Raw genomic sequence first — 25000 nt, 5'->3', positions numbered from 1 at the left:
CCGACCCACACTAATACTCAGTTGCCAGGAGCCAGTTTTACAACCAAACTTTGTTTCTGCTTTGAGCACATGTTTTTCTCATTAGCCTGAAGAACTATCTGGGACATACAAGCAGGTTACCCCCAGCTGGTGGGGCCTCCAATTCTATTAGCTGCAAACAGCCATGGTTAATCAATGAGGGTTTATGACACTACACCACAGAGCTTCATTCCCCTGCCATATGTGTCAAGACCTCGGCCACTGGTTAGGCTTACAGGGGTAGAAAGGGCGTGGTGTTGTGGTTGGTGGTTGAGAGCAGAAAAATTCACTTATAGCATGTCAAAAATGCTCAGTTTATAAATTCGTTGTGTCATTTTGCTTCTCTTCAAAATCTGTGGCGCATCAACAAGCTGCGTTGGGCCTAGCCCCGTATATCTGACACTGGTGGTCCTGTATGACACTCCCTCTCTCACACAAAGACACTCCTACTTTCACTGCACGCACATGAATTTCAAACGCGTGTTCAGCAAGCTGGCTGTGAGTAACTGTGTGGCTTACAGTCTTTTTAAGTACACTCCTCAGTAACAAGAACATTGTTTTGCAGAATATCTGCTGAATATATCGTGATGAAAAAATGCCAACTTACTGCGTTTGTTTCAGATATCAAGACGACGAACGTCAGGCACAATATGAGAAACCTGCAAATGAAAATACGAGAATGATAAGGTTATGATATTAAGACGATAAACGCCAGGCACAATATGAGAAACCTGCAAATTAAAATACGAGAATGATATGGTTCTATGCCATTAAAATATAGCATGGTCCAAGATGTGACAGATATGACCAATAAACTTGCCTTAAAAGTTTCGTTTTCCTGATGTGTAGGTGGCCCATCACCCCTTCCATCCGTACTTCAAATTTCATCCCTTTTCAACCGCTCTTCTCACGGAATGGAGTTTGATATTACTGCATGGTAGTCTGCCAAATAAAAAAATAACAGCCATTGAGGACCACCGCTATGTGTATAGCAGCACACAAACACATAGATAAGTTATTGTTCTCACTGACAGCATTAACGCACAGTGTGAAATAAAGATTGTCTCAAGTTTTTGTTAATGTTGCAACGCACCTGCATGGTAGGCTACAATATTTAACATGAACTTTACGGTGAAAGATCTATCGAACATCCATATACAATGACAAAACAATAACATGATCGTTACTTTAACATGCAGAAAGCTAATGTGAACAGGTAAATTGCAGTCGGCTACTATTGTTTGCCCTCTGATCCAACTTAACCTTACAAGCGACGCCTCAGATACATATCCACATAAACGTATTAAGGCTATGCAGGCTAAGCATATATGGGGAAACACCAGGCAGTCAATATTTTACGAACTGAAGGACACTTACGTTATGGATTTCACCTTGCGCCTTGTAAGTTGAATGCTGCGTTCACGAGAATGCTCCGTACACTCGCGCGTGGTGAACAGTTATTCCCAAATCTGTGCGTTATGACCAATTTGTTCAGTTCAATTTACCGATCTCTGAACTAGAAATCGTGGGGAAACTATCTCCCAACTATGTTTAAAGAGGAACTGTTGGTTTCATACATGAGTTTGTGTTCGAATCGTGTACGAGGGTGGTCGCAATTGTAGGAGGGTGGGTGTGGTGGCAACAAGTTGAAGAAGTTACTTTGAACAGAGCACATATCGTCGAGAGGAAAGATGAAGACTAACGTGGAGAACAGTCTCCGGTAAAAAGTTATTTACTACAGGCAGAGAACAAATTTTTGTCAGTAGGTTGGTCTATCGATTGTAGTTTTGGACACTCTGCAGAGTACCACAGTGTTCCACGCGCGCTACCGCGATGCTGTTGCCCAGCAGCACTCTGATTCTTCTGGTCGTTATCTCCTTCAGTATAGAGAAGACAAAAGCAAAGGTAAGTGGTATTGATCATCTATTTTTTATAATTGATGCAGACTTATTTTATAGATTTAATGTTTTCATATTTGATATTTTCAGGAATATAGCGTATATACTGTATATGTGAACGTTTGCGCAAAACCAACTCGCCAAGAATTAGGAGAGCTACACTTGAATGGGAATCTGTAAAGCAGTCTAATGTACAAGGACAATGTGTCAGTGTGAATATAAACATCACAATAATTAACAATTTCATTTTATTCTGTATGCCTAAGTAACGTTTCATATATAGCCTATCATCATGTTGGAGATGTCTGCTGCATCAGTTAATTACACTTTTCTCGGTTTATCTACAGTACATATACATTGGTTATGGAAGTTATTCATAGATCATATGGTCTTTGTAAAATGCAGAAGACATATCAAATATGCTCATGTAATTTTTACAAGACTGTCGGTTCAGAGGTAAGATATATTGATGCTGTGTAAGGTTTGCATGCACACAAGAACTTTGCTTCGATGCTGCTGACAGGGGATGAAAATAGCGGTAGCTTACAGGTGGGAGTGTAACTGTGGGCATGGCCTCTGCTCTGACCACTCCCACAATCAGGGTGTAGCCATAACCAGACTTGTAAGGCGGAGAACTTTAAGAACTTTTAGAACTTTCTTCTTTTCCCTCATGAAACACTGCTGAAGTAGGTCGACAGTAGGCTACTGACTATAGGCCTACTGTAGTACTGTGTGTGTGAGACAGAGTGTATGTGAGCGTGCACAAAAGAGATTGTGATGTCTGCAAATGACTTCTAACAACAAGGTCTATTTTGGCTTCATGTCTGGTTAACTCTGTGTAGTTTGATCACTACATAGTAATAGCTCAAATCTGTTTTGATGTGTATTCAATTTAGTGGCATCAAAATAATGACTTTCTTCAGAATTCCAAATATGCATAGGTTAGTAAAATATCGTACATCAATGGTCCTGATACATTTTCATCAACTTAGAACAAGACTTTGAGATGCCTTTGCTCTAGTAGGACAACAAATGACATTATCAGGGAATGTCTATACCATCTCTTCAACTTCAACAAGGTTTTGTCTGCAAGGGTCATTAGTCTCCCATGCTTGCAGCAGTCGTATACTATAATGCAGTCTTGTGTCTGCAGACACACCCCTCCCCAGCGAGGGGTGTTAATTGAGGGACTCACTAGAGTCTTGTAAATCAGGTTTATAGGCCAAGTATACTTGCATATACAAGAAATTTGGTCTCTGCATTTATCCCATCCGTGAATTAGTGAGACACACAGAGCACACACTGAACACACAGTGAGGTGAAGCACACACTAACCCAGAGCAGTGTGCCAAGCCCGAAGCCCTAACCAGTAGGCCACGGCTGCCCGTGTCTTTTTTAACAGTGTCACAAAGAAAACACATTTCACTTTATGTGCATCATCGGCTGTCAGGCTTAGCACAGGGCTTAACTCCATTAGAACTAAGGCTTGGTTTGTGGAGATGGATGGAGAGGTCATAGTTAATGACTGATTTGGCATAAACCTGGAAAGCAAAGCTACTCTTTTCAATGCATCTGCAACCTCTACTCTGAACGAATCCTGTGACTTATAACCACAATTTTTGTTTGTGCATGGAAACACATAAAAAAGTGGTCCCCACTGAAGGATAGCCACGACTGCATTATGATGGGGAGACGTGAAACGTTTGACTACAGTCCTTTGATTGAGGACTGTGTGACCATTTTCCGATGAATTTCCCAAGCAGACAAATCTGTTTGCTTCCTGTTTGGAATGCACCAACAGGCAAGTGATTGGAGCAACAGTGTCATGAAAATGGCTCATCTGGATGGACCGTGCGAATCCCAATTTTTGGAACCACAGGGGGGTCATTATTTAGATTCGACCGAAAGGAAGTTTGCGAGAGCAGATGTTCGCTCCGGATGTCCACACACTGTTGAAAAAGAACGGAGAAAAAAACATCTGAATAAAGAGAGATAAACAACTTCTTCCCTCAATAGCTCACAGAGGTCTCTGGCTACCGGCAGTGTGTGGAAATAACTTGACCCGAGGCCAAAACACGACAGAGTCAGGGCTGTACTATTTCACAAATTTCACCCATATATGTATATGCGTTTGGACATAGATGCCGCCAGGGAGTAAATAGGAATCTGGTGATACTGATCACGACACTGGCCAGGCTCCAGGAGAGGAGTGTTCTTCGTCCTATCTGCCTCTTGTTCGGCACTGTGAACTGCCCAACACGTGCTTCGAGTTTGGCATTCATCAGATTATCAGATCCTCCTCAGTGGTTGCTTCCTGCAATTAATTACCCCCTTGTTAAGGTGGAGGGTCGAAATTAGATTCACCCTTGGCCCAAAGGCCGCCTGCACCCAGTAACCAAAACAAACAAAAAAAATCCCAAATCCTAACAGAAAAGCAACACCCACTGACATGCTCAGAACCCTAACCTACCCTGGCAATAGATAACCAGTGGTGCTTCCTGGCACCTTTAGTATGACTTCTCAACACCAGTAAGGCTCTATGGAGTTAGTTTCATGGTTTCATTTCTCCCTTTCTCTGTGTGTGACAGCATTGTACTTTTCATATTTCATGTGAACTTGAAGAGTGAGGTTGTGTCATGACCTATTTCCCTGAAGTGAACTTTGACCCCTTGGCTTTTTTCGAATGAGGTAGTGTCCAACTGTAGCAGGATGCTGATGGAGGGAGATGTGGCAGGAGGTTAATCTCTGATCTGAAATGTATGCAGGTCTACTCTCACTTATAAGATATGTCTGTTGTTCATTTGTAGGCATTGGTTTCAGCTGGTTCTGTACAGAAGCGTTGTCAGAAGTGATTGAACATTTTTAGGCCAGAGGCTAGGTAGAGCCCTCAGGGTCATGTTCTTAGATCGGAAGGCCCTGAATTAAATACATATGTCTCTAAAGTGGCATAGTTACTATAGCTGTTTGATCATGCATGAGCTGGCTATCAGTGTATTGCTTGCATTTATCTAAATGGGATACCCATGACTAATCTTAAAAGCATGTTACAGTGAAATGTGTCTGTAGCAGATATGTCACAATCCCTAAATTGCCTAAACGCATATTGATTGATGCATGTTGATCTCATTCCTTTCCCAGACAGTGTCACTCTTGGTCTTGACATAATAATCACCAACACAGAATCATAGTGTGTGTGGCTGTCAAACACATCTCCATAGGGTCATGGGTGTTGTCCTGTGGAATGTCCTATGGAATGCAGTCAGTATTGAGCTGAGTGTGAAAAAGTCATCAATGACAATGTGATTGAGACAGTTTGACTGCATCTCGGGATAGTTGAGAAGAGGCCAACTGCAATTAGATTTCGACAGTCTTCAGACACAAAAAGGGTAACTGTCTTCCAACAATCTGTCTCTTGTAGATAATGCAATGTTATATTGCTGTGTTTTGCCATTCAGCGTACTGCAGTCAGATCAGTTCACAGACAATCATACTTTTTTAACTGAACTTTCCAAGACTTTCTGTTACTAAGATTCTCATGCTCAACAACTTTCTCACTCAGAGAGTTATCTTAGTATTGCCATTGGATTTACAATTCATATGCATCCAAAGAAGGAACAGTGTAAGTCTGGAATTTGAGTTATAGGTTTTTGATGTAGCTGTATATTTTCCATCATGCATAGACTTATAGGTTACAAGTGCATCTGTTGTGGGGTTATGGTATGTACTTGGGTTTGCAGGGCTAATATGTTCCTAACTCTTCCTCCCTGGAGGCTGGGTCTACTGTACTTGCTTGTCTAATGGGGTCAGTGGGACTTGGTGTACTGTACTGTCTTCTTCTGTCTGCCATCCCATGTATGGACAGGTGTAAGACATGCTTTAGCTACTCTCGCTTGCCTTTCTATTCTGAGCAACACCAGGTGGGATGTGTGGTGCTTATGAGGGAATGGAAAAAGCCGTCCAGTTCGTTAATGATCCCTGCAAAACGGCTGCAGGTTAGCACAGTTAGCACTGGAAACATACATCTCTGACTCACTGAGCACAGAACAGCCTGAGAACAGCCCTCGAAAAGGTGTGTAGGTTAATGTGTGCCTGTGAATGTTCAAGTGTTAGTGTATGCATATGTTTGCAAGTGTTTGAAGGTGTGTGTGTGTGTGTGTGTGTGTGCGCGCGTATGTTTGTGAAAGTGTGTTTGTGTGTGTGTGTGTATGTGTGTGTGAAAGTCTGTGACCTAGTGGGTGGTCTGTGAGATGCCTTGCTCTGCCCCACTGGCCCACTGACCACAGCCTGGCTTGAATCTGTGTCACCCCAGGTGATCAGCAGAGGAGGGATTATTCCCTTCATTAAGGTCACTCTCACGCTGGTTAGCTTATAACCAGTCTCCATTCTCCTTCCCCTGGGGACCAACAGGGAGTCTGTGCTCTTGGCCGGACAAAGGCAGTGATAAAGTTGCATTAGATTTGCTCAGAGGGGGTCCTTATTATAGACGTATAATTAAAGCCTTCATTGCCTCTGGTTATAATGGAATACTGGAACTACTTATTTTATTCTTTTAGATTGGATGCATATGGTTTGTCTTGCAGAGTCATGGGACGAAATTCAGTAGTGCGCTAAGAATAAAAGCACAGCTTAACTCTGAAAGGCATGTAGAATTCAGGTCGGCACAATAATTGTGTATGTCTTAAGGATTACAGACTTTCACTCATAATGTCACAGGTGAGTGGAGTGGTGAAAGTTAATGCGTTTTCCTGGTTTATCATTATGAGTCTCTCTGGAGGTCTCTACGCTGGGGTCCGGGGACTGCACACGATCCCTGGATCTCCGCCAGCCTAAGGAGGAGGAGCGTAGACTGGAGCCCCGGAGATACCCATGGCTGATCCTTCGGTCTCGCTCTCTAGGGCTCTGGACTCGGCTGGACATCACGCCCTCTGTCCCCCTGCACACCCCCCCCCCCCCCCCCCCCACACACACACACACACACACTTCCATCTGCCCTGCCAGTCAATCTGAATAGGAACACATCTTCGCAGAAAGAAAGGCCCCGGGTCTTTATTTATAACACCAAACCACAATACAGTTGGTTCAAAAGCTATAGAGCTGGCCTGGGTCCTTTCTATTTGTGTTGAGTTTTCATAGACTCCAGTGGAGAGTTGAGATAACGCCGTCCAGTCATACAGAATCATAATGGATTTGGGAGGTTTGTTTTGATAGTGCTCAGATGTACACAATGTGGTAGACTCGTATCTGGGTCCACAGAAGCAAATGCAATTGTCTTGAAATGACAAATATGGCATGGCAATGCTCTGGAGCAAGAGGTTACAGATTTATGTGTTTGTGTTTAGACCAGAGAAGCGGATGTTTGTATTGGCTTAGAGTTCAGCTTAGTTTGTCCATCAGTGTGAATCAGCACAGTTGTGTCACCAGTTTTAGCACATATCTGTGTCACCACCAGTGTCATGTCCTCCCAAAATAAAATATGTTGTTTGTAAATGCCTAATAAGCACATGAGCATCCATCAGCAACACATATTAACATTAATGATACATTTGTCATTCATTTTACATTATACTATTTAACTACTCTCAAATTATAAGGTATAATATGTATGGCACATGGCCAGCTTCTGTTTGAATGCACTTAGTGTTGTATGACAACAGTACTGCTGTTTGGACTCCCAAGGCTGTTCCTCTTGTGACAGACACCTTTGGCATAACACTAACCAGAGGCTCTGAGTGCTATACAATAGACATAAAGTTAGTGAAACTCACTCGAGGTTCTCATTGTTTTCATTTGAACAAGCCTAAACTCAATTAAATTTGAAACACTTGGTTTTGGCTTGTACAGGAAGCATTAGTTAAGGTGGACTGACAATTAGCCTTTGTTACTAGCTGGCCATGTGATTGGTTGGCAAGGGAAATTCCCGCTTCAGAATCTCACGTCTTGTCCCAATGTTCCCTCTCTGCCTTGCCTGAATCCTCCGGTTATCCAGATAGTAAATCATTGGGTGCTGAACAGCTGTATTTTGGGAGGTTGTGTTTTTTTGTGGGGCGTTGTTTTTGCAGCTGGCCCGGAGGATAGCCGAAGCATCCAGTAAATAAGGGGTGTGGCTGGTCGGTGCCTCATAGTTGTCCGTAGTAAAAAATTACAGGGTCAAGGGGTTAGACTCCCTTTCATCACCAATGGTGATACACCGTTTCCTCTTACCCACAGACATTTCTGGGAAGATCAGCTTTTTCTGAAAATTTGTCATGGTCTGACATTTAATAGCAATATGTAATGGCTTAAGTAATGAAATAAAGGCCAGATGTGTGTGTCAGTTGGTCTCCTCTGTGAAGATTCATTACGAGCCCACAGAAGCACCGGACTGTTCATTAGAGGGAGGTTATTCAGTTTGTTGTATGCGACACTTCCAGTGGGCGTTTTTCTCCTCTCTTGTCCTCTCCACTCCGCGGTTTCACTCGTTGGAGCTCCACACTTTTAACCCGCCATGACAGATTTAGCATTGACGTCATAGAATGCTGTAGTGTTGATACCAGAACCTAGTTGGTGCCTTTGAACTTATTCATACACTGAATGCACACTGCACCGAAACACTCACTTGGAAACGCACACACACGCACACACACACAGACACACACACGCGCACACACACACACACACACACACATACAAGGAAGGCTTTGTGTGTTTCAACAGTCCTGCCATGTCAAGGATCAAATACCCAAATCCCTCATAAATGTTACACCATGTTAAGTGTTCTTTAAATAAAAAAAGTTGTCTGTTAAAGATCCCTCTCACATGATTCATGTGTATGTTTTTGTTTTCCACTTTCTCAGACAGTACGGGTATGGGAGTCCCAGAGAATGGGAAGATATGCTAGACAGCATCTAAAAACAGACCAAAACCCCTAACCTCGCATTGTTGTATATTTTGGATTTATTGCAAATCCAGACCTCTTTTTTTTGCAAATAACAACAAGAATGCACAGATGCACACAAGACCCCATTCCTGGGAACAGACATCTCTTTGGTCAAGAAGTTGTCTGCTAAATGTAATGTAACATTGTCTGGACTTAAGCTCGCCCAAAAGCAATGCACATCAGCCTAATCCATGTGATTTGATTTCCATGTCTTCACCATCTCCGACATCACTGTGTCTTTAAAATCCAACCGTTGCCATTGTCAGTGGCAACCATGTTTTATGATCAGAGAGACGGAGAGGGGGGAGGGTATCCATCTCTGATCTCTCCTCTGCTCATGGTCAGTGGATCGCATCCAGGGCACTGTCCACACCAATCAGAGCTAATGTGCTGGAGAACAGGGGTGCAGATGGAAGCAGATGAATGTGGCACGGGCATAGGGGCATGCGAGGCACTGACAGACCCAGCCCTCAGCCAAACTGATAAGCATCAAGGCCAATCAGCATAAGTGTGAGGCATGCTAATGGCCCTAGAGTGCGCAGGCAATGTGTGTGTGTGTGTGTGTGACGTGTGACTGTGTGTGTGTGTCTCTCTGTGTGTGTGTGTGTGTGTGTGTGTGTGTGTGTGTGTGTGTGTGTGTGTGTGTGTGTGTGTGTGTGTGTGTGTGATTGTGTGACTGTGTGTGTGAGAGAAAGTGAATGTAAGGGTTGTAATGAGCCAAAGATGCTGGGCCTCAGGGAGTAGGGTGTGCGTATGTAAGTGTGTGTGTGTGTGTGTGAGCGCCTGTATATGTCTGTGTGCACTGTGTGTGTGTGTGTGTGTGTGTGTGTGTGTGTGTGTGTGCGTGCCTCACAGTCTCACACTCCATCTCCATCATCAGGTCTTTCTTTGTTCCCCCCGGTGGGGCCATATTCCCCTGGCTGAATCTGTCCCTGATGGCAGTAATTGGTTGGCGGGGGCCTGGGCCAGCTCTCAGCTCCAGAGCCAGAGCTGATCACATTGATACGTTAAAGACTTTGGGAAAAGCAGACTTTCTCACTCCGCGGGGCACACTTGAAAGCCCCAGCAGTCCACGGGGTCATGCAGGGGAGGCAGAGAAGGAAAAATAATGGACCGACACCCAACGTGCATATGGTTTCCATAGCGATGCTGGAGGAAGGGGGGGCGGGGGGGGGGGGGTAAACACATAATTCATTATCCGGCTGGGGTGCGGTGTGGAAATGAGGCCACACATCATCGAGATCGGAGAGGTCAGGCCCCGCCAGCCACGGCTTGGTGTGAGAACCGCACGCCCCAGAAGGGTGGCGACGCGGCGGCCAGCTGATTCATTCCCTTTTCCTTCTCCGCCTCGTCTCCCTCGGCTCCTTTGTGGCCAGTGAAAATATATTATTTGGCATCCCAAATCAACAGCCTCTTAAAACTTCATCTCTAAGAATACCCAGGCCATGGCATTGGTTTATGCTACTTGACTGATTAAGACAAGTAACATTGTGCGTTCGTAGTGCAGTGTTGCAAAACTAATATGTTTTATGTCAAGGTCAACTTCACTTTTTCCCCTAGTTTTGGCTGGGAGCTGGTATCAGGAAAGCCCTATCGCCTAAAAAAACCCAGACACAGATGCTTTTTCACTTAGTCCAACCTGCCGGCTGATAAACAAACCCTAATTATAGCTGGCCTTTTGCGTCAGTCTCCGCTAAAGCCCATTGACCTGGCGTCCTGTCCATGGGTCCTTCCTGGTCTGGATGGGCCATGAATAAAAGAGAGCCCTTTCCTGGCTGTGATTAAAAACAACCCAGTGACAGTTTTTAGCCAGGTTGGGTAAGGGAGGGATGGAGAGAAAGAGGGAGGGAGAGAGGGATGGAGGGAGAGAGGGATGGAGGGAGAGGTTGGGGTGTGGTGGTGGGATGGTGTTAGCTGGTCCCTGATGGGGAGAGTCTGGGATGCATGCCAGAGCTGGTGGGTGATGTTCGAAAGGCCTATTTTCACCATTCATGTTTAACATTGACGGATTAATAGGATACAATGAGAAGGAGATCAGCAATGTTATGCAGCATTAACATCCTGACTCACCCATTAGAATGCACATGGAAAACAAACGGAATCCTTCGGAGCACTGTGTTCTAGTTGAAATATACGTCTATGCCTGTGCCACACATTGCTAGTATACTAAGAGTCAGGGTGTTGGGTTGCACCCTTAGCGTGTTTTACACACACAATCAATCACCCATCTCTGATTGCGCCGATGCTACGCTCTTCTAAGCTCGTCTCGAGAGATAGGAGGCAGGTGTGTTGCGGTGGAGGGCAGCTCCACGCGTGATGAGAGGCCTCTCGCCGGTCAGTAGTGGGAAGTGGGAGGGTACAGTGAGAAACGATGGAGAGATTTCCTTTCCAGTGGGTGTTTTTTTTTTCCGAGTTAGACAGATGTTTTCCAAAGAGGTTCGGGCTATGAGAGAAAACAGCCGCCCTCTGAGTACTTATGGTGTGTGAGTGGTCTGTCGGTATAGAGAAGTTATTTGTGTTATGGCTCTTGTGTAGGTGCGTGTGTTTCTATGTGTGTGTGTGTGTGTGTGTGTGTGTGTATGTGTGTGTTTGTACAGTATATATGTGTGTGTATATGTGTGTGTGTGTATGTGTGAAAGAGAGCCCCCTCACGTGCATGGCCTGTTCTCTCTGCTCCTAGCCTATTGTAGAGGAGGACATTGTGCTAGGCCTCCCCTTCTCGCCTCTTTGTGACCATAAAAGCAAAGAAAAGCTGGACCCCTGAATCCCACGTCCACCTCTTCCATGCTAGAATAGCAGGAAAACACACACACACACACACACACACACACACACACACACACACACACACACACACACACACACGGACTCTCTTTCTGTCTCTCTCTCTCTCTCTCTCATCTTAACACACAATTTTTTCACTTTTCAAACTGAAAAGTGACAAGAGACAAGTGTCTCTCTACACTTGTCTCCCTCTGACCACCCCCACTCTCAAATACACAGTGGCCTTTTGGAATTTGGCATCCTTGCGGGCCGAACAATACATTCTGCTCTGATTCCCCTCCCTCTGTCGTTCAATACCCTATTTGTTCACTGAGAAAATGGCTGACGAAATTAAAAAAAAAAAAACGAGAGAAAGAATAACTGCGTCCTCTTCTGATGAATTGTATTGTCTGAGGAGGATAGAGGGGAACTGGAGGCTCCTACAGGCAGGCAGAACAGCAGAGCACTCTTGAGTAGGCCCAAACACTCGGGCACTTGTTATCCTTTCATCCCCCCCCCCCCTCGTTTTGTTCAGTCATTTTCTTTCCCCCTCATCATCAAAGCCAAGAGTTCTGCACTCCACTTTGGTGGTGTGCTGCTTCCCTCTCTCTCTCTCTCTCTCTCTCTCTCTCTCTCTCTCTCTCTCTCTCTCTCTCTCTCTCTCTCTCTCTTTTTCGCCCGGGCCGCTGTTCCCCAGACAGGCCTTTTAAAGGAGTGTGTTGGACCCGCTTCACCCCCGAGCTTTGTTTGGACTCTCCTGACGTGCGGCAGCAGCAGCAGCAGGCTTGTCCTCATCCCGATAGCTGTTGACCTACATACAGATGTTGCCCTCTTGACTCGACGAAACACACACACACACACACACACACACACACACACACACACACACACACACACACACACACACACACACACCTCTTCTTTTTAGAGGTTAGAGGTGCTGACTTAAAAGCATGTCTTCATAGGGCGTCTCCAGCCAAAATGCTGCTGCATGAAGCTCAGTAGTCACGGACTGACCCACAGTGAAGCCGACGTGAGGGAGTGTGTGGTGTGTGTGAATGGACGCTTTCTTTTTTTTATCTATCTGGGTTCATTCTTCATCTCTAGTAGTGCGGCCATGCCATATCTGCCAATGCAAATAACAAATGACTGTTATTATATGTCACCGACACCAGGGAGTTGCCATCAAAATGCACTAAATGCTCCAAAGAAGAATTACTCACTGCCAGGCTGAGCCAAAACTAATGTCCAGTCGTGTGTGTGTGAAAGGAAGGGGGAGAGAGTGAAGACTGCGTGGGCATGGTTCTGTACGTATGGTCCCTGTGGGCTTGTCTTGGATTGTTTTCTTTTACTGTGTTTAACAATTACTGCCCAAAGTGCTGACGCTGAGGCATGTAATAAGTATCGCTCAAGCACAGCACAACATACACACACACAAGCACACACACACACACTCTCACAAACACAAACATGCATGCACATACTGTTCACACTCACAAACACATACACACACAAACGCACATGCACGTACTCACACACACAAACACACACATTCATGCACATACACCCTAATAAAAACACATGCTCACATACACATGCATGCACATACACATTTACAAAAAAAAAAAACACTCTCACACACACACACACATGCATGCACATACAGTGTACACACTCACTAACACACATTACATGCACACACTGACAAACACACACACACACACACACACACACACACACACACACACACACACACACACACACACACACATAAGCACCTTTTTTTTTTATAAAGTTCTCATCCAGCCCTGGCTTAACCCACTTAGTCTGTCAGAACTTTCTCATCAGATGCACATGTGTGTTTAGTGTGATTCAGTCCAGGCATGAAGAGGTCCATGGGGGAAAATGCAATTCTCATGTCTGTGGCCTGTACGCCACGGGACTGAAGTTAGCCTGTGGGAAGATTCAGGCTGACGTGAACATGTTGGAGAAATCCCTGATGGATTACGTGTTATCCTGTCAAATCGGAAGAAAATCAGCCATGACCAAGTAATAACATCACAGAAAATGTAATGAAATATGTATAGAGAACAGGAGAAAGAACAGCCTCTCAGAGAAAGAAAGGAAGACCGAAAGACAGACAGACAGACAGAAAGGAAGAACAAAAAGGCTGACCAAATGAATGAGGTGTGGAGGGCAGGAAGGTTCTAGAAAGGGTGGAGAAAGCAAGAGCTGCGTGTCGTGAGTGGGCGCTGATTGAGCGGCTGATCCAGGGCCGGTCGAGGAGAGCCTGGTGGGCCGATGGGGCACCGCCTGAGGCTCCGCTGAGGAGGAACGCCGGCATTCCTCTGTCTCTGACCACACACACTGGGTGGGATCGCTCACAGTGGGGTCTTTCAGTCTGTGTGTGTGTGTGTGTGTGTGTGTGTGTGTGTGGGACAGCTGACACTCAGATGTCATTATAGTCTACAACCGTTTTTTATTCTTTCTTTTTCACTCACACAACACAGACACACACTCTCTCTCTCTCTCTCTCTCACACACACACACTCTCTCTCTCACACACACACACACAGACACACACACACACACACACTCTCTCTCTCCCACACACAAACTTTCTCTCTCTCTCATAAACACACACACACACACACACACACACACACACACATACTCTCTCTCTCTCTCACACACACACACACACACACACACACACAGCACTGTGTGATATCAATGCAGAGGAGTGCTGTAGGAGTGTTGATCCATCCTCTCAGCCAGGCCTGCAATGATAAGCTGATGGTGAGGAGGTTAGGTAAGGGGGTCACTGGAATGTCTTGGCTCAACAACAACAGTCTCTACCATCTGTTTGTAGTATAGAATGTGTGTGTGTGTGTTTGTGTGTGTGTGTGTGTGTTTGCTGGGAAGCCTCTTTTGAGTGGAGGATTAGTTGATGTGTCTGTACCTCTCAGCCAAACATTTGCTATCAGGTTGACCTTTGACCTGCGTGTGTCAGGGATATACACAATGCAGTGTCATGTAGTCATCGGAACAGGACGTTTAGAGCAGAGAGGGACCCCAGCAGGCACAAGAGGCCCCCGCTAGCCGGGGTCAGAAGTCATGAAAAGTGACGTCTCCCCACATGCTCTCGAGGCTAGGGTGACCTTTGGGCCGGGGTCGGTCAGATTAGAACCAGCCGAGCCTGGGAGGTATGCCACACAGGACAGCTGACCACCCGACCTACACACACACACACACACACATACACACACACACAAACACTCCCCTGAAACGAAACCAACCATATTCTGGAAAGTTCTGGCCCCTCGCCTGTTTGGCCCTCATTCTTTCTCCCTTGTCAGAGAAATAGCCTTCAAAAATCTTCTTACAGGATGAGCACTGCTGGACCCCTGATCCCTGATATTTCGCCTCTATTGTTCCCACCTTCCTGTATAGATAGCACAATGGCCCGGGCGGCTCTTTCCGACACACTGTGTTACCCCTAGCCCAGTAGTGTTTAAACATACGTAGCATCAGGGTCCTGATAGGGGACTTGGCTCCTGGTGTATAGGAGCATCTGTTAGCCGCTGGTGGTGGTGCTGTTGACAGGTTCTTGGTCTCCGGGTGCTGTCTTAATGGGGTCATTATGTGGTCTACTGATGGTGGGATTAGACTCGAAGCTAACAAACACTTGAAGCTAACAAACACTCGGCCTGGTGGTCTGGATAACAGAGGATCACACTGTCGTATCAGATAAGACTCGGGCCAGAAATTAAGTCCAAACATCTTGTCTACAACGTAACAAAAATACGCCATTAGTGCTGAAGTCAAAAATGTGTCCCAAAAAAAAGACGCAAAAGTCCGGCAGAGTTCCGTGCAAAATTCCTTTACGTAATGCAGGGGTCTCAAACTCAAATGAGCTGGGGGCCACTTCTGCCAACGTCATCTGATTGGAGGGCCGGCTATTTCTGGAAATGCAATGTTTTTTCAAATACCACACAAAACTGCAAACAGAAAGTGCAAGTGTTTTTATCTGTTTTGTATTGACACCTAGCAACCTTAGCTTATAAATAAAATAATGATAAAATAAATATTAATACAAATTATAAAAACAAACAAAAAGCATAAAAACAGGTATGTGTGTGTTTCACACCAAAGAAAAATATTTTCCTCTCATAACTTATTTAAACCTGCATGGCAAACTTTAGGTGCCAGGGTTAAGAAAACAACACCATTGGATTTTGACATCAAAATTTCAAAAGGTTTGAAAGTGGTCAGAGATAAAGTCCTACTGTAAATATAAAAATCTTTGAGTATAAACAAAAGTTTATGAAGGGGGTAAATTTACCCATCTAATTAGCCACTGGATAGCAAGCACCTCAAATTATGCACCTTTCAGTAAATACTGGATGTTGAACATATTTGAGCAGGTTTACTTTCTTTTTTGTCATATTACCCATATAACAAATTAACAGGAAAACAGGCCTAAGATGTAAACCAACAATAGTAAACTATTACTAGCCTATAACCTCAAACCGTTATTATAGGCCTACAATAATGTAGCCTGGTCAAATCAGTTCCTATCGTGGGTGACTTTGTAGTTCTTCAGAGCCCTATTTTTACTACCCCTGCTGTCTGTACCATGTCCATTACGGACACTATCATCACGATTACCACTGCCACCTCCAGCTATTTTGGGCAGGGGGTCGAAATAAGCATGGTATGCTTAGTGGACACAGTCGTATACTGTACACGCAAAGACGCACCTCCATTCACAGACGCACCGTGACTATCACTGTTAATAGTCGATCATAATCTCCAAAAGGCAGAATAGGTAAATTATAGCATAGCATAGCCTACCCAAGACTTCATCACACGTGAAAGTTTTTTCAACATTTGGTGTCGGCCTATTTCTGCTTCAATTTGTGCAAAATTGTGGCCTGCATCGCTTCCGCGTCATTACAAACAAATGCACGTCTTCGTGTTTCTCGCATGTAATACAACATTTCCTGAAAACTTTGTGCAGCGAATTTGGGCTTGAATCGAAGCTCTGCAACTAGTGGAGGAGAGTAGCCTACAAATTTGTCACTGTCTTGGATCTATCGTCTATTTTAACCAGTGTTGTTGTTTGTTGCAATTAAAAATACCCTCAAGGGCCGAATTACATATTATTTTGACATTAGGTTGCGGGCCAGAATTGGGCCAGAGTTTGAGACCCCTGCTTTAATTACTACATAGCGCAAAGTGGATCGCATGATCGCACTCCCGAACAATTGTTGAACACCAACATTTATACCCCTCCTTAGATGCTGACACAACATTTGGCAACTTCGAACCCACAGGTGGCGTTTATGAAAGGATCGTTGTTCGGCCTTATCTTCGCAAGTCAGCAATATTGCTGCCAAGGGTACGAACTTTTCACCATAACACAAGTTCAGAGGTTTACACAAAGTTCAGGGGTTTATACAGTGATCACAGGTCACACATCGTTCATGGGTTACATATCGTTCTCTCATTTTCTCTCATACTAGCTGTTTTGAGTAGAACCCGCCTCCGATGATGTCTTTCTCTCCGCAGCTGCAAGGCAAGCATGCTTTTTTAAAACAGGCTTCGCCCATCCACGGTGAGACACAAAGCGACAAAGAGAAACATAGGGATACAGAGCGCACGTAGGGGGAGGAATAACTTCAGTGTATTACTTGAATATGGTTGAGGTTATATAAATACATGCTTTACAGTTTCAAACTCGTTTTCTCATCATGATGTCTACAAACCATAGTGATAATTTTATACCAACACAAACTCACTGAGATAGACAGACATACACACACAAGAACACACACAGAAGCGCAGGAATTGACACACACACACACACACACACACACAGATACACCCACACATGCAATGCACAGGCAAATTCTCTCTGACACATTTATGTGTGTATATACAAACAAACACAAATTATTAAAAACTTGGGAACTTCTGCAGCTCAAGTTTCCCATCTTGGCATTGTGTGCCATGTGCATCATTCCTTTGTGCGTGTGTAAGACTTCCAGACGAGGATGGTAATTGCCATACATTGTGGACATCTCTGCTTTATCTCAAATGACATCTGATCCCGCCGCCACCAGAAGGATCTTGTAGGCCACCGCCGGACTCTTAAAGCCCTCAGCTCTCCCACCATCCCTCTCTCCTCTCTGCTCGAGGAAGCCGAGGCACAGTCACGCTCCGTCACGCCCTGTCACGCTCGAGGAGAGCCTGGTGCCTCTTGTTCTGTGACTCATTAAGCCCTTCGGCCGGCCCCCAGGATTACGCCTCTCTTTCAAACACGCCAGCCACAACGATAACCTCTGCTTTAACCAGCCCACTCCAGTCTCTAGTCGACTATACGCACACACACACACACACACACACACAGGCGTGTCTCGAGTGCCAAGCCATCATGTTCACGCCGTGGGAAAACGGAAAAGACAAATCAAAGGTTGAACAAATGAGAGCGTTCCCCATTTTTTTTCTCCCTTCGGTCCTGCTGCTCCACACCGGTGCGGTATGGTTTTGATTTGTCGCTGGACGGGGGCGTGAGTGGTCTTCAGCATGTACTACAGGGCCTGCTGGGCAGACATCTGGAGCAGGTTATGAAAATGCTAAATATTTTCGCCCTGGCCGATGGATTCCTTCTGTCGATTGGCCCATTTGACATGTTGTGTGGTTTAACGGTGGCTTGGCACAGGAACACTTCAATCCAGCTCGGCTTCTGCTAAACAAAGTTCCACATTACGGACACTCTAACATCCTAACTGGAGACACTAATCCAAATGTCTTGAAAAGACATTAACCCATGGAAACGATGAGAAGTCTGCATAAAAGTCTAGTTCATGTTGTGTCTTTCCTTGGCCAAGGACCGCCTGTGCTGATCGGAAGGGGTCTGCTGAACATCACACAAAATGACCAACCATTACATGACAGGTTTTCCTGAAATCATGTCCAATGTCAACTGTTTTGATTTCACAAGCTTCCAGTGTGACGGAGGTGAAATCTCTTTCTTTTCTTTCAAAATGAGCAATATTTTACTGGAAAGTATTGTGTTTCACTGTTTTTTTTTATTAGGGAGAGTGAAATTATTAGATGGATCAATCCACCACAGTAAAATACACTTCTTTTGGAGGTTCCAAGAGAAAGAGACCAATCCAGGCACTCCAGGGAGGGTGACAAATGAGGAAGGATCCGTTTAAAAAGCCTTTATTATAATGGCTACATACATCGATTAAAAAGTCAACATGTTTTTCGACCAGTCACTTGGTCTTCGTCAGGGTTTGATATTCAAACCTACTAAAAGTTAGGTGTCACCTTGATAGCCTACTGTAGGTCATCAAGTCGTATGACCATAACACAGTTTTGGAGGTTTTCTTTCCCAGGAGTCTTTGCAGCCTCCCAGCTCACTGACAGCCACTCTCCAACAAAGCCCTGACCGTTAGTAGTGTTACAGTTACTGCTCGTAAATGTCTCCTTTCCCACGTCTCAACCCACACAAGTCACGTTTGTTGATTTGAATTCAATCTAGGCGGAGGAAGCATGGCTTCGTTCCTCTGCCGCTTTTCTGCGAATCGTTAGCGAGGCTAGACAAGCCTGGTCCAGCCGTTACGCCGCAGCGTGCCAAGATGCTGTCAGCGTTGTTTAGGGAACGAACCGCTGTCATCTTCCAAGTATGGCAGTAAACGGCCAGAGCGCAGTTGCTTGCTCCGCCGGCACCAGACAAGGCAAAGGAATTCCGGGCTGCCCGGAGCGGAGAGAGAGAGAAAGAGGAGAAGAGGGCAGAGAGTGGCACAGCTGTGAGGTGAATGTGAACGAGCCCTGCTGCAGCTCTCCTTACCACTGAGTCACTCCACCACCCCCCCCCCCCACACACACACACACACACCCAGAAGTAGATGGCAGGGTGGCGGAGCGTGGTTTGGCCGGGACGGGATGAGAGCCGGAGCTGTGGTTGTGGTCAGCGCCTTTGGTCTCCGCGAGCAGGGAAAAATCACTGTGTTTCTGTGCTAGAGCCACGAGTCACAGCTCAAACCACAGCAGAGGCAAACACACTGAGCCCATCTTACCACAGAGGCCCCAGTTCCGCTAAATAATATTCACCCATGCGTTATACCAGTTGATCTTCCACTACCTTATTACTGCTCAAAAAAGTAAACATTCAGTGGTACCGAAGGCCACTGTCTGATCTCTGCATGTGGTATTGGGTTTGCACTGAACACAACCAGGGCCAGTTTAAACAAGCACCGGGTGGGAGTGAGGATCCGCTCGTATACTTTTGCATGCAATGTCTCTTTGATGAAATGCAATTGTATTATTTTGGGTTTGTCAACTGAATTAAAGTCTCTGTTTCAAGCATTCAAAATCAAAGTGAAGCATTGAGCTCAGAGTGAGCTAACTCATGGGCCATGTACTGTAGTGTGGGAGGCAGTCAGATTCTGAGGGCCTGTTCCCATGTGTGGGATGGGCATGTTCCCCATCAGGCCATGATGACCTGAGATGCCCTCTCGTTCTCTGTATCTCTCTCTCACTCCCTCTCTCCCTCTCTTTCTCTCTCTCTCTCACTCTCTGTCCCTCTCTCGTCTGAGCCTCAATGTGTGCATTGTCAGCCATTTGAGCTAATCACAGACTGAACCTCCTCTTCCCATACCGGCAGTGAGCAGATTAACATGCAGATGTGCGCAGATGTTGCATGTAATTTAGAAACAGCTGCTGACTCACTGCAATGGATGGTTAGCAGTAATTTACCAAGAAAGTGTGTGTGTGTGTGTGTGTGAGAGAGAGAGAGAGAGAGAGAGAGAGAGAGAGACTCATGGTTCACACCATGTAAGGCAGGGTAGTTCCTTCATGGGTTTCCTTCCATTCTCTACTGAATCAAGTGGCTTTCCTCAATCTTCTCAACATTAGTGCTCTGTCTCAAGGCTGTTCATTTGCAGCCAACCCTAATACCACACCAATAAAGCAGTTCAGTTTGTAATAGGAAGCTTGTGTTTCCTGTCTAGCGGAAGTAAGTTTGCAGAGAAGAAAGGGACACCTTGAAATAAGGAAGAGAATTACTTTGGTGAAACTTTTGTGAGATGTTAAAGAATGACTTGACTGTTTTTTTTTCCTCACATGAATACAGGCACTTGAATGCATATTGTGCTGCTCAGTGCATACAAGACACACACACACACAGACACAGACACACACACACACACACACACAGTCTGAGAATGTAGTGTTCACACGTTCTCTTCCCGCCAGTCCTGACGCCACCCTGAACTGTAGCAACAGTGTGTTTCACACGCCCACTATGAGTGAGAGTAAGTGAGTGCGTTTTAACACATGTTCATCAGTAACCTAATAGACCCAGGGGCCCGGTCAGTCAGTCTAAGCCAATCAACCCTCTCTGAGTCTACTGCTCAGACTCAGTCTACAGCCCTCAAATAAGCCTTAATTGTCCCCACATGGAAGGCATGAGTCCCTATGTTGCGACATGAGTCCCATTGTGATGGAGCAACTATTGGTCAGCATGGAATGCTGTGGGAAAGCTATTTACCTCAATGTAATGGGACCGAGTGTGAAATTTGGTGAGAAAGTGGCAATTGCCATGAACTTTAAAGAGCCGTTAAAAAAATTTATAGTTTGCATGCACTTACTGTAGTGGTTACCAGAGGTTTGGTCAGTTTTACTGAGAGGTTAAGCCTTTACTCATCCCACCACTGTTAGAGGAAGAGATGATAATGTATCGTAAGTTGCTCATTTTATTGGACTCACCATAGTTAGGGGAAAAGCATATTGGAGGCACATTCATTTTGACTTAGGTACAGGAAGCTGGAGGGCCAAGTTAATATAGTTATCTTCTCTCTCTTCCGCTGCACATATCTGTTCTGGAAGGAAGGTCAGGTTGGCTTCCCTCAGAGATAGAGGAAAGCTGGAAAGAAACAGAGAGAGAGAGAGAGAGATACAGAGAAACAGAGAGAGAGAGAAACATAGAGGGAGGGAGACAGAGAAACAGAGAGAGAGAAACATAGAGGGAGGGAGACAGAGAAACAGAGAGAGAGAGAAACTGAGAGAGAGAGAGAAGCAGAAAGAGAGGGAGAGAGAGGAGGATAAAGAGGGAAGCAGATACCAAAGACAGGAATGTTTTTGTTTTAGCTCTCTAAAACAAAAACATCAACACAAGCCAGCAGTTTATCGCTATAAAAGATTGGTGATCACGATAACCTATAAAACTGCCCCGATCACTTTAGCCCACTGAAAACATGGGCCTTTCACATTATTCAAGAAAATGTGTTTGTGAAAAATAGGTGTGTCTGTATAAAACTCAGCGTCTGTAATAATAAGCTTTATTTTTATAGCACCTTTCATTCACAGAATGCAGCTCAAAGTGCTTCACATTTGAAACATATACATGTATATATATATATACCGGTATATACAGTTAGCATCATTTATCAGAGTTGCTGGAGACTGCTGACTCTCCTCCCACACTGTTCTGAGGACACGGTTGCCTCTCGGCGTTCTGGGAAAACAATCAGGACAATGTCTGTCCCCCTCGCCACACGTGGGCTAGATTCATGGCTCTCGTGCACTGTTCAGCAGGCAAGTGTGCTGCATACCTCTTAGTAGCAACCAGCCCAGTGGAACGGTGTGCAGCGTGAAGTGAAGTATGGCACACACATGCAGATACGTATCATTTGTAAACACGCTCAGCACACTCAAGCATGCACACATGTGTGTGTGCACACACACATATACACACAAACACATACACATGCACTTTCACACACACACAACCTCTTATGCACCTCCTTATACACATCACATACACACACACAGATACACTCTCACACAAACACAACCTATTATGCACCTCCTTAAGCACATCACATACACACACACACACACACACACACACACACACACACACACACACACACACAAACAGACAGATACACTCTCACACAAACACAACCTCTTATGCACCTCCTCAAGCACATCACATACTGTACACAAACACACACACACACACACACAAATGATACTTCATGGTCTTCTGGGAAATGTCAGTACGCACAAGGGTAGGCCAAACGAGCTTGTTGGAGGCTAACCAGACCTAACTATGGAAACAGAGGTGTGTTTTGCACACACATTAACATGATGTGCAGGTACTTGACCTTTGACCTCAGGGTCATTCAGACACACATAACCCAGGCTCAAATTTGCACCATTAGCCAATAACACAAACCTGTTTTAGCTTATCATTTGAGAGTTTTGATGTATAAGATGCAAGTGCAAAAATGCAGAGCATGACTCATCCCATGCTCCCTTTGGGGAAGTACTCTGTTAAAAAAACTTCTATTTATCATCACTTTTGTATAGGGAATATGAAGTGGATTTGTGCATGAAAGGCCTCAGTTACCACAAATGAACTGGCCAAAGAGTGATAAAAGAAGCATGTGTCTACATGAATGGGTCCTTACCATATAGATTAGCAAGAACTGAATATAAATAACTGGACTATACTATAATGATTTCATCTTTTGTAGTATGGAGTGTAGGAAGTGAACACTAGAACTAGCACTAGTCATGAAAGTACCAATTCTGTTTAGAAACACCCACTCGAGTCTTGGTCACAAAATGGGATCTTTGTGCCCCTCACCAGCACTTTGATCTAATTTTGTAGAGCAAATTCAGAACAGACAGCTGCGTTCGCAGATGACACTCAGGGCACCGTAAACATCAACAACAACAAAAAGCCCACACTCCCAAACAAGAGGTGCTATGTGTGTGCCAGTGTGTGGGGAACTCCCGTTGCCATGGTCGCCGGTCAGATGAGAGGAAAGGATGTCTTCATGCGCTCAGTATCTCAGCAATGCTGGAGCCTTGATTAAATCTGGGTGTCCTTCTGGGGAAAAAAAGCTCTTCGCTATTTTAGGAGTTCGACTTCATCAGTTATAGAAACCTTTAAATGTTTGGATCCCTAAATCGAGTTCGGCACGTGTCTTGGTGAGCACGAGTCACTGCACAGTGATTATGTCTCTGAGTCACAGTTGATTTGATTTTCTATATGACTTTTTAACTCTCCTTAACAGCCCACTATGACTCACCCAAAATCTTCAAGGCTTGTAACTCGCACTGGTAACTCATGTTTACTTGTCTCTGCCTGTTTACTTTTTCACAACACTTGATTCCCACTTGTGGTTTTCCCACAAATGTTCTGCGCCATGTTGGCGGACGTCCTCCTCCGCGAAAGAAGCTGAACAGAACACTGACCATCCTCATTATGACACTACCACTGACTCCAATCCTCCATCACTCTGGACAGCTTGTCAATACAAACCACCTGCTGAAGCCATGTTGAGCTTGACCAGACTCTATATGTCTATTTGCAGAGCTGCCAACTCTCACGTATTGACCGTGAGATTCATTCATTTGATTGGCTCCACGCGCTCCCCTGCAAATCCAATACATGAGGGTTGGCAGCTCTGATTTGTCTCTTGCATAAGGGGTGTTGTGTACCACATAGCTTATATAATGTTTGTTTACAAAGTTTTGTTGATGGTTTCTAGCCAGCTGCTATCAGTCCTCTTTCACATTGCTGGTACACTGAGAAATCTGTGTAATGACTGGAAGGCAGTGAGGGAGGGTGTGGCCCACCAGAACTCTGTGTGCTTGTGAAGTACCAGGGGAACAGTGCCATGTTTACAGGAGTTTGGTTTTGGGCTGACCTAAGCAATTAGCTAAATCATTTTGGGCACTTTCTCAATGTTTTGGAGAGTTTCTCTTTCTCTCCTGAGTCCTGTGTGTGTTGCTGCTGGGGCATCTGGGTAACTTCTCGGCACTGTACTGCCCCTCTGTGCCTCTTCTCCTTTGTTCAGTCGTAATGGTCTTCCTCTCCGCATCTCTTAATCTCGGTAAACATTCTCAGCAGTTCTACACGTGGCCTTCGTCTCTCTCTCCGCCAGGGTAAACATTCATGATTACTCCACTCTCTCTTCCTCTCTCTCTCTCTCTCTTACCCTTTCTCCCTTCTTTTCTCTCTCTCTCTCTCATTTTATTTGTTTTATTCTATCTGTTCTTATTTGGAAACAAACATATTTTAGCCCAAGGGCTTGTCCAGTGAAGGTCTCCAACCAAATATTTTATACATAACCAAACAAATGCAGGCACAGACAAATAAACAAGTACAAATGACTTGGAGGTGCAGAGCATAGCGCCTCACACACACACACACCAACACACACACACACAAAGACAACAAAACCCTCATAGCAAAAACACGCCCAGTAATCAACTAGCCTCGTGCAAACACGTGCTTCCGCTTAAACACATATGCACACACACAAGTCGTCCAAAAGCTCCAAGCAACGGATATTTATTTTGCCTTTCA

At 45.0% G+C, this 25000-nt stretch overlaps 2 protein-coding genes across 3 annotated transcripts in view; one reads left to right on the top strand and one right to left on the bottom strand.

Moving 5' to 3' along the window:
- col4a2 (collagen, type IV, alpha 2) overlaps positions 1-1579 on the bottom strand; it is a 77173-nt gene extending 75594 nt beyond the window's left edge. For both annotated transcript variants that reach the window (XM_042084651.1, XM_042084652.1), the window contains exons 1-3: positions 1396-1579; positions 839-960; positions 626-677 (exon numbers count right to left, since the gene is read on the bottom strand). In XM_042084651.1, coding sequence (XP_041940585.1) covers positions 626-677; positions 839-906 — 120 coding nt within the window. In that variant the 5' untranslated portion in view covers positions 907-960; positions 1396-1579. The remainder of the gene's footprint in view (positions 1-625; positions 678-838; positions 961-1395) is intronic.
- A 122-nt stretch (positions 1580-1701) lies between these two features.
- Positions 1702-25000, top strand: part of col4a1 (collagen, type IV, alpha 1) — a 53581-nt gene continuing 30282 nt past the window's right edge. The window contains exon 1 of the mRNA XM_042084653.1: positions 1702-1923. Within this exon, the coding sequence (XP_041940587.1) occupies positions 1852-1923 (72 nt within the window). The 5' untranslated portion in view covers positions 1702-1851. The remainder of the gene's footprint in view (positions 1924-25000) is intronic.

Source organism: Alosa sapidissima, chromosome 2, assembly GCF_018492685.1.
Source record: "Alosa sapidissima isolate fAloSap1 chromosome 2, fAloSap1.pri, whole genome shotgun sequence".
NCBI lineage: Eukaryota > Metazoa > Chordata > Actinopteri > Clupeiformes > Clupeidae > Alosa > Alosa sapidissima.
This window is presented reverse-complemented; position numbering and strand designations above follow the sequence as displayed.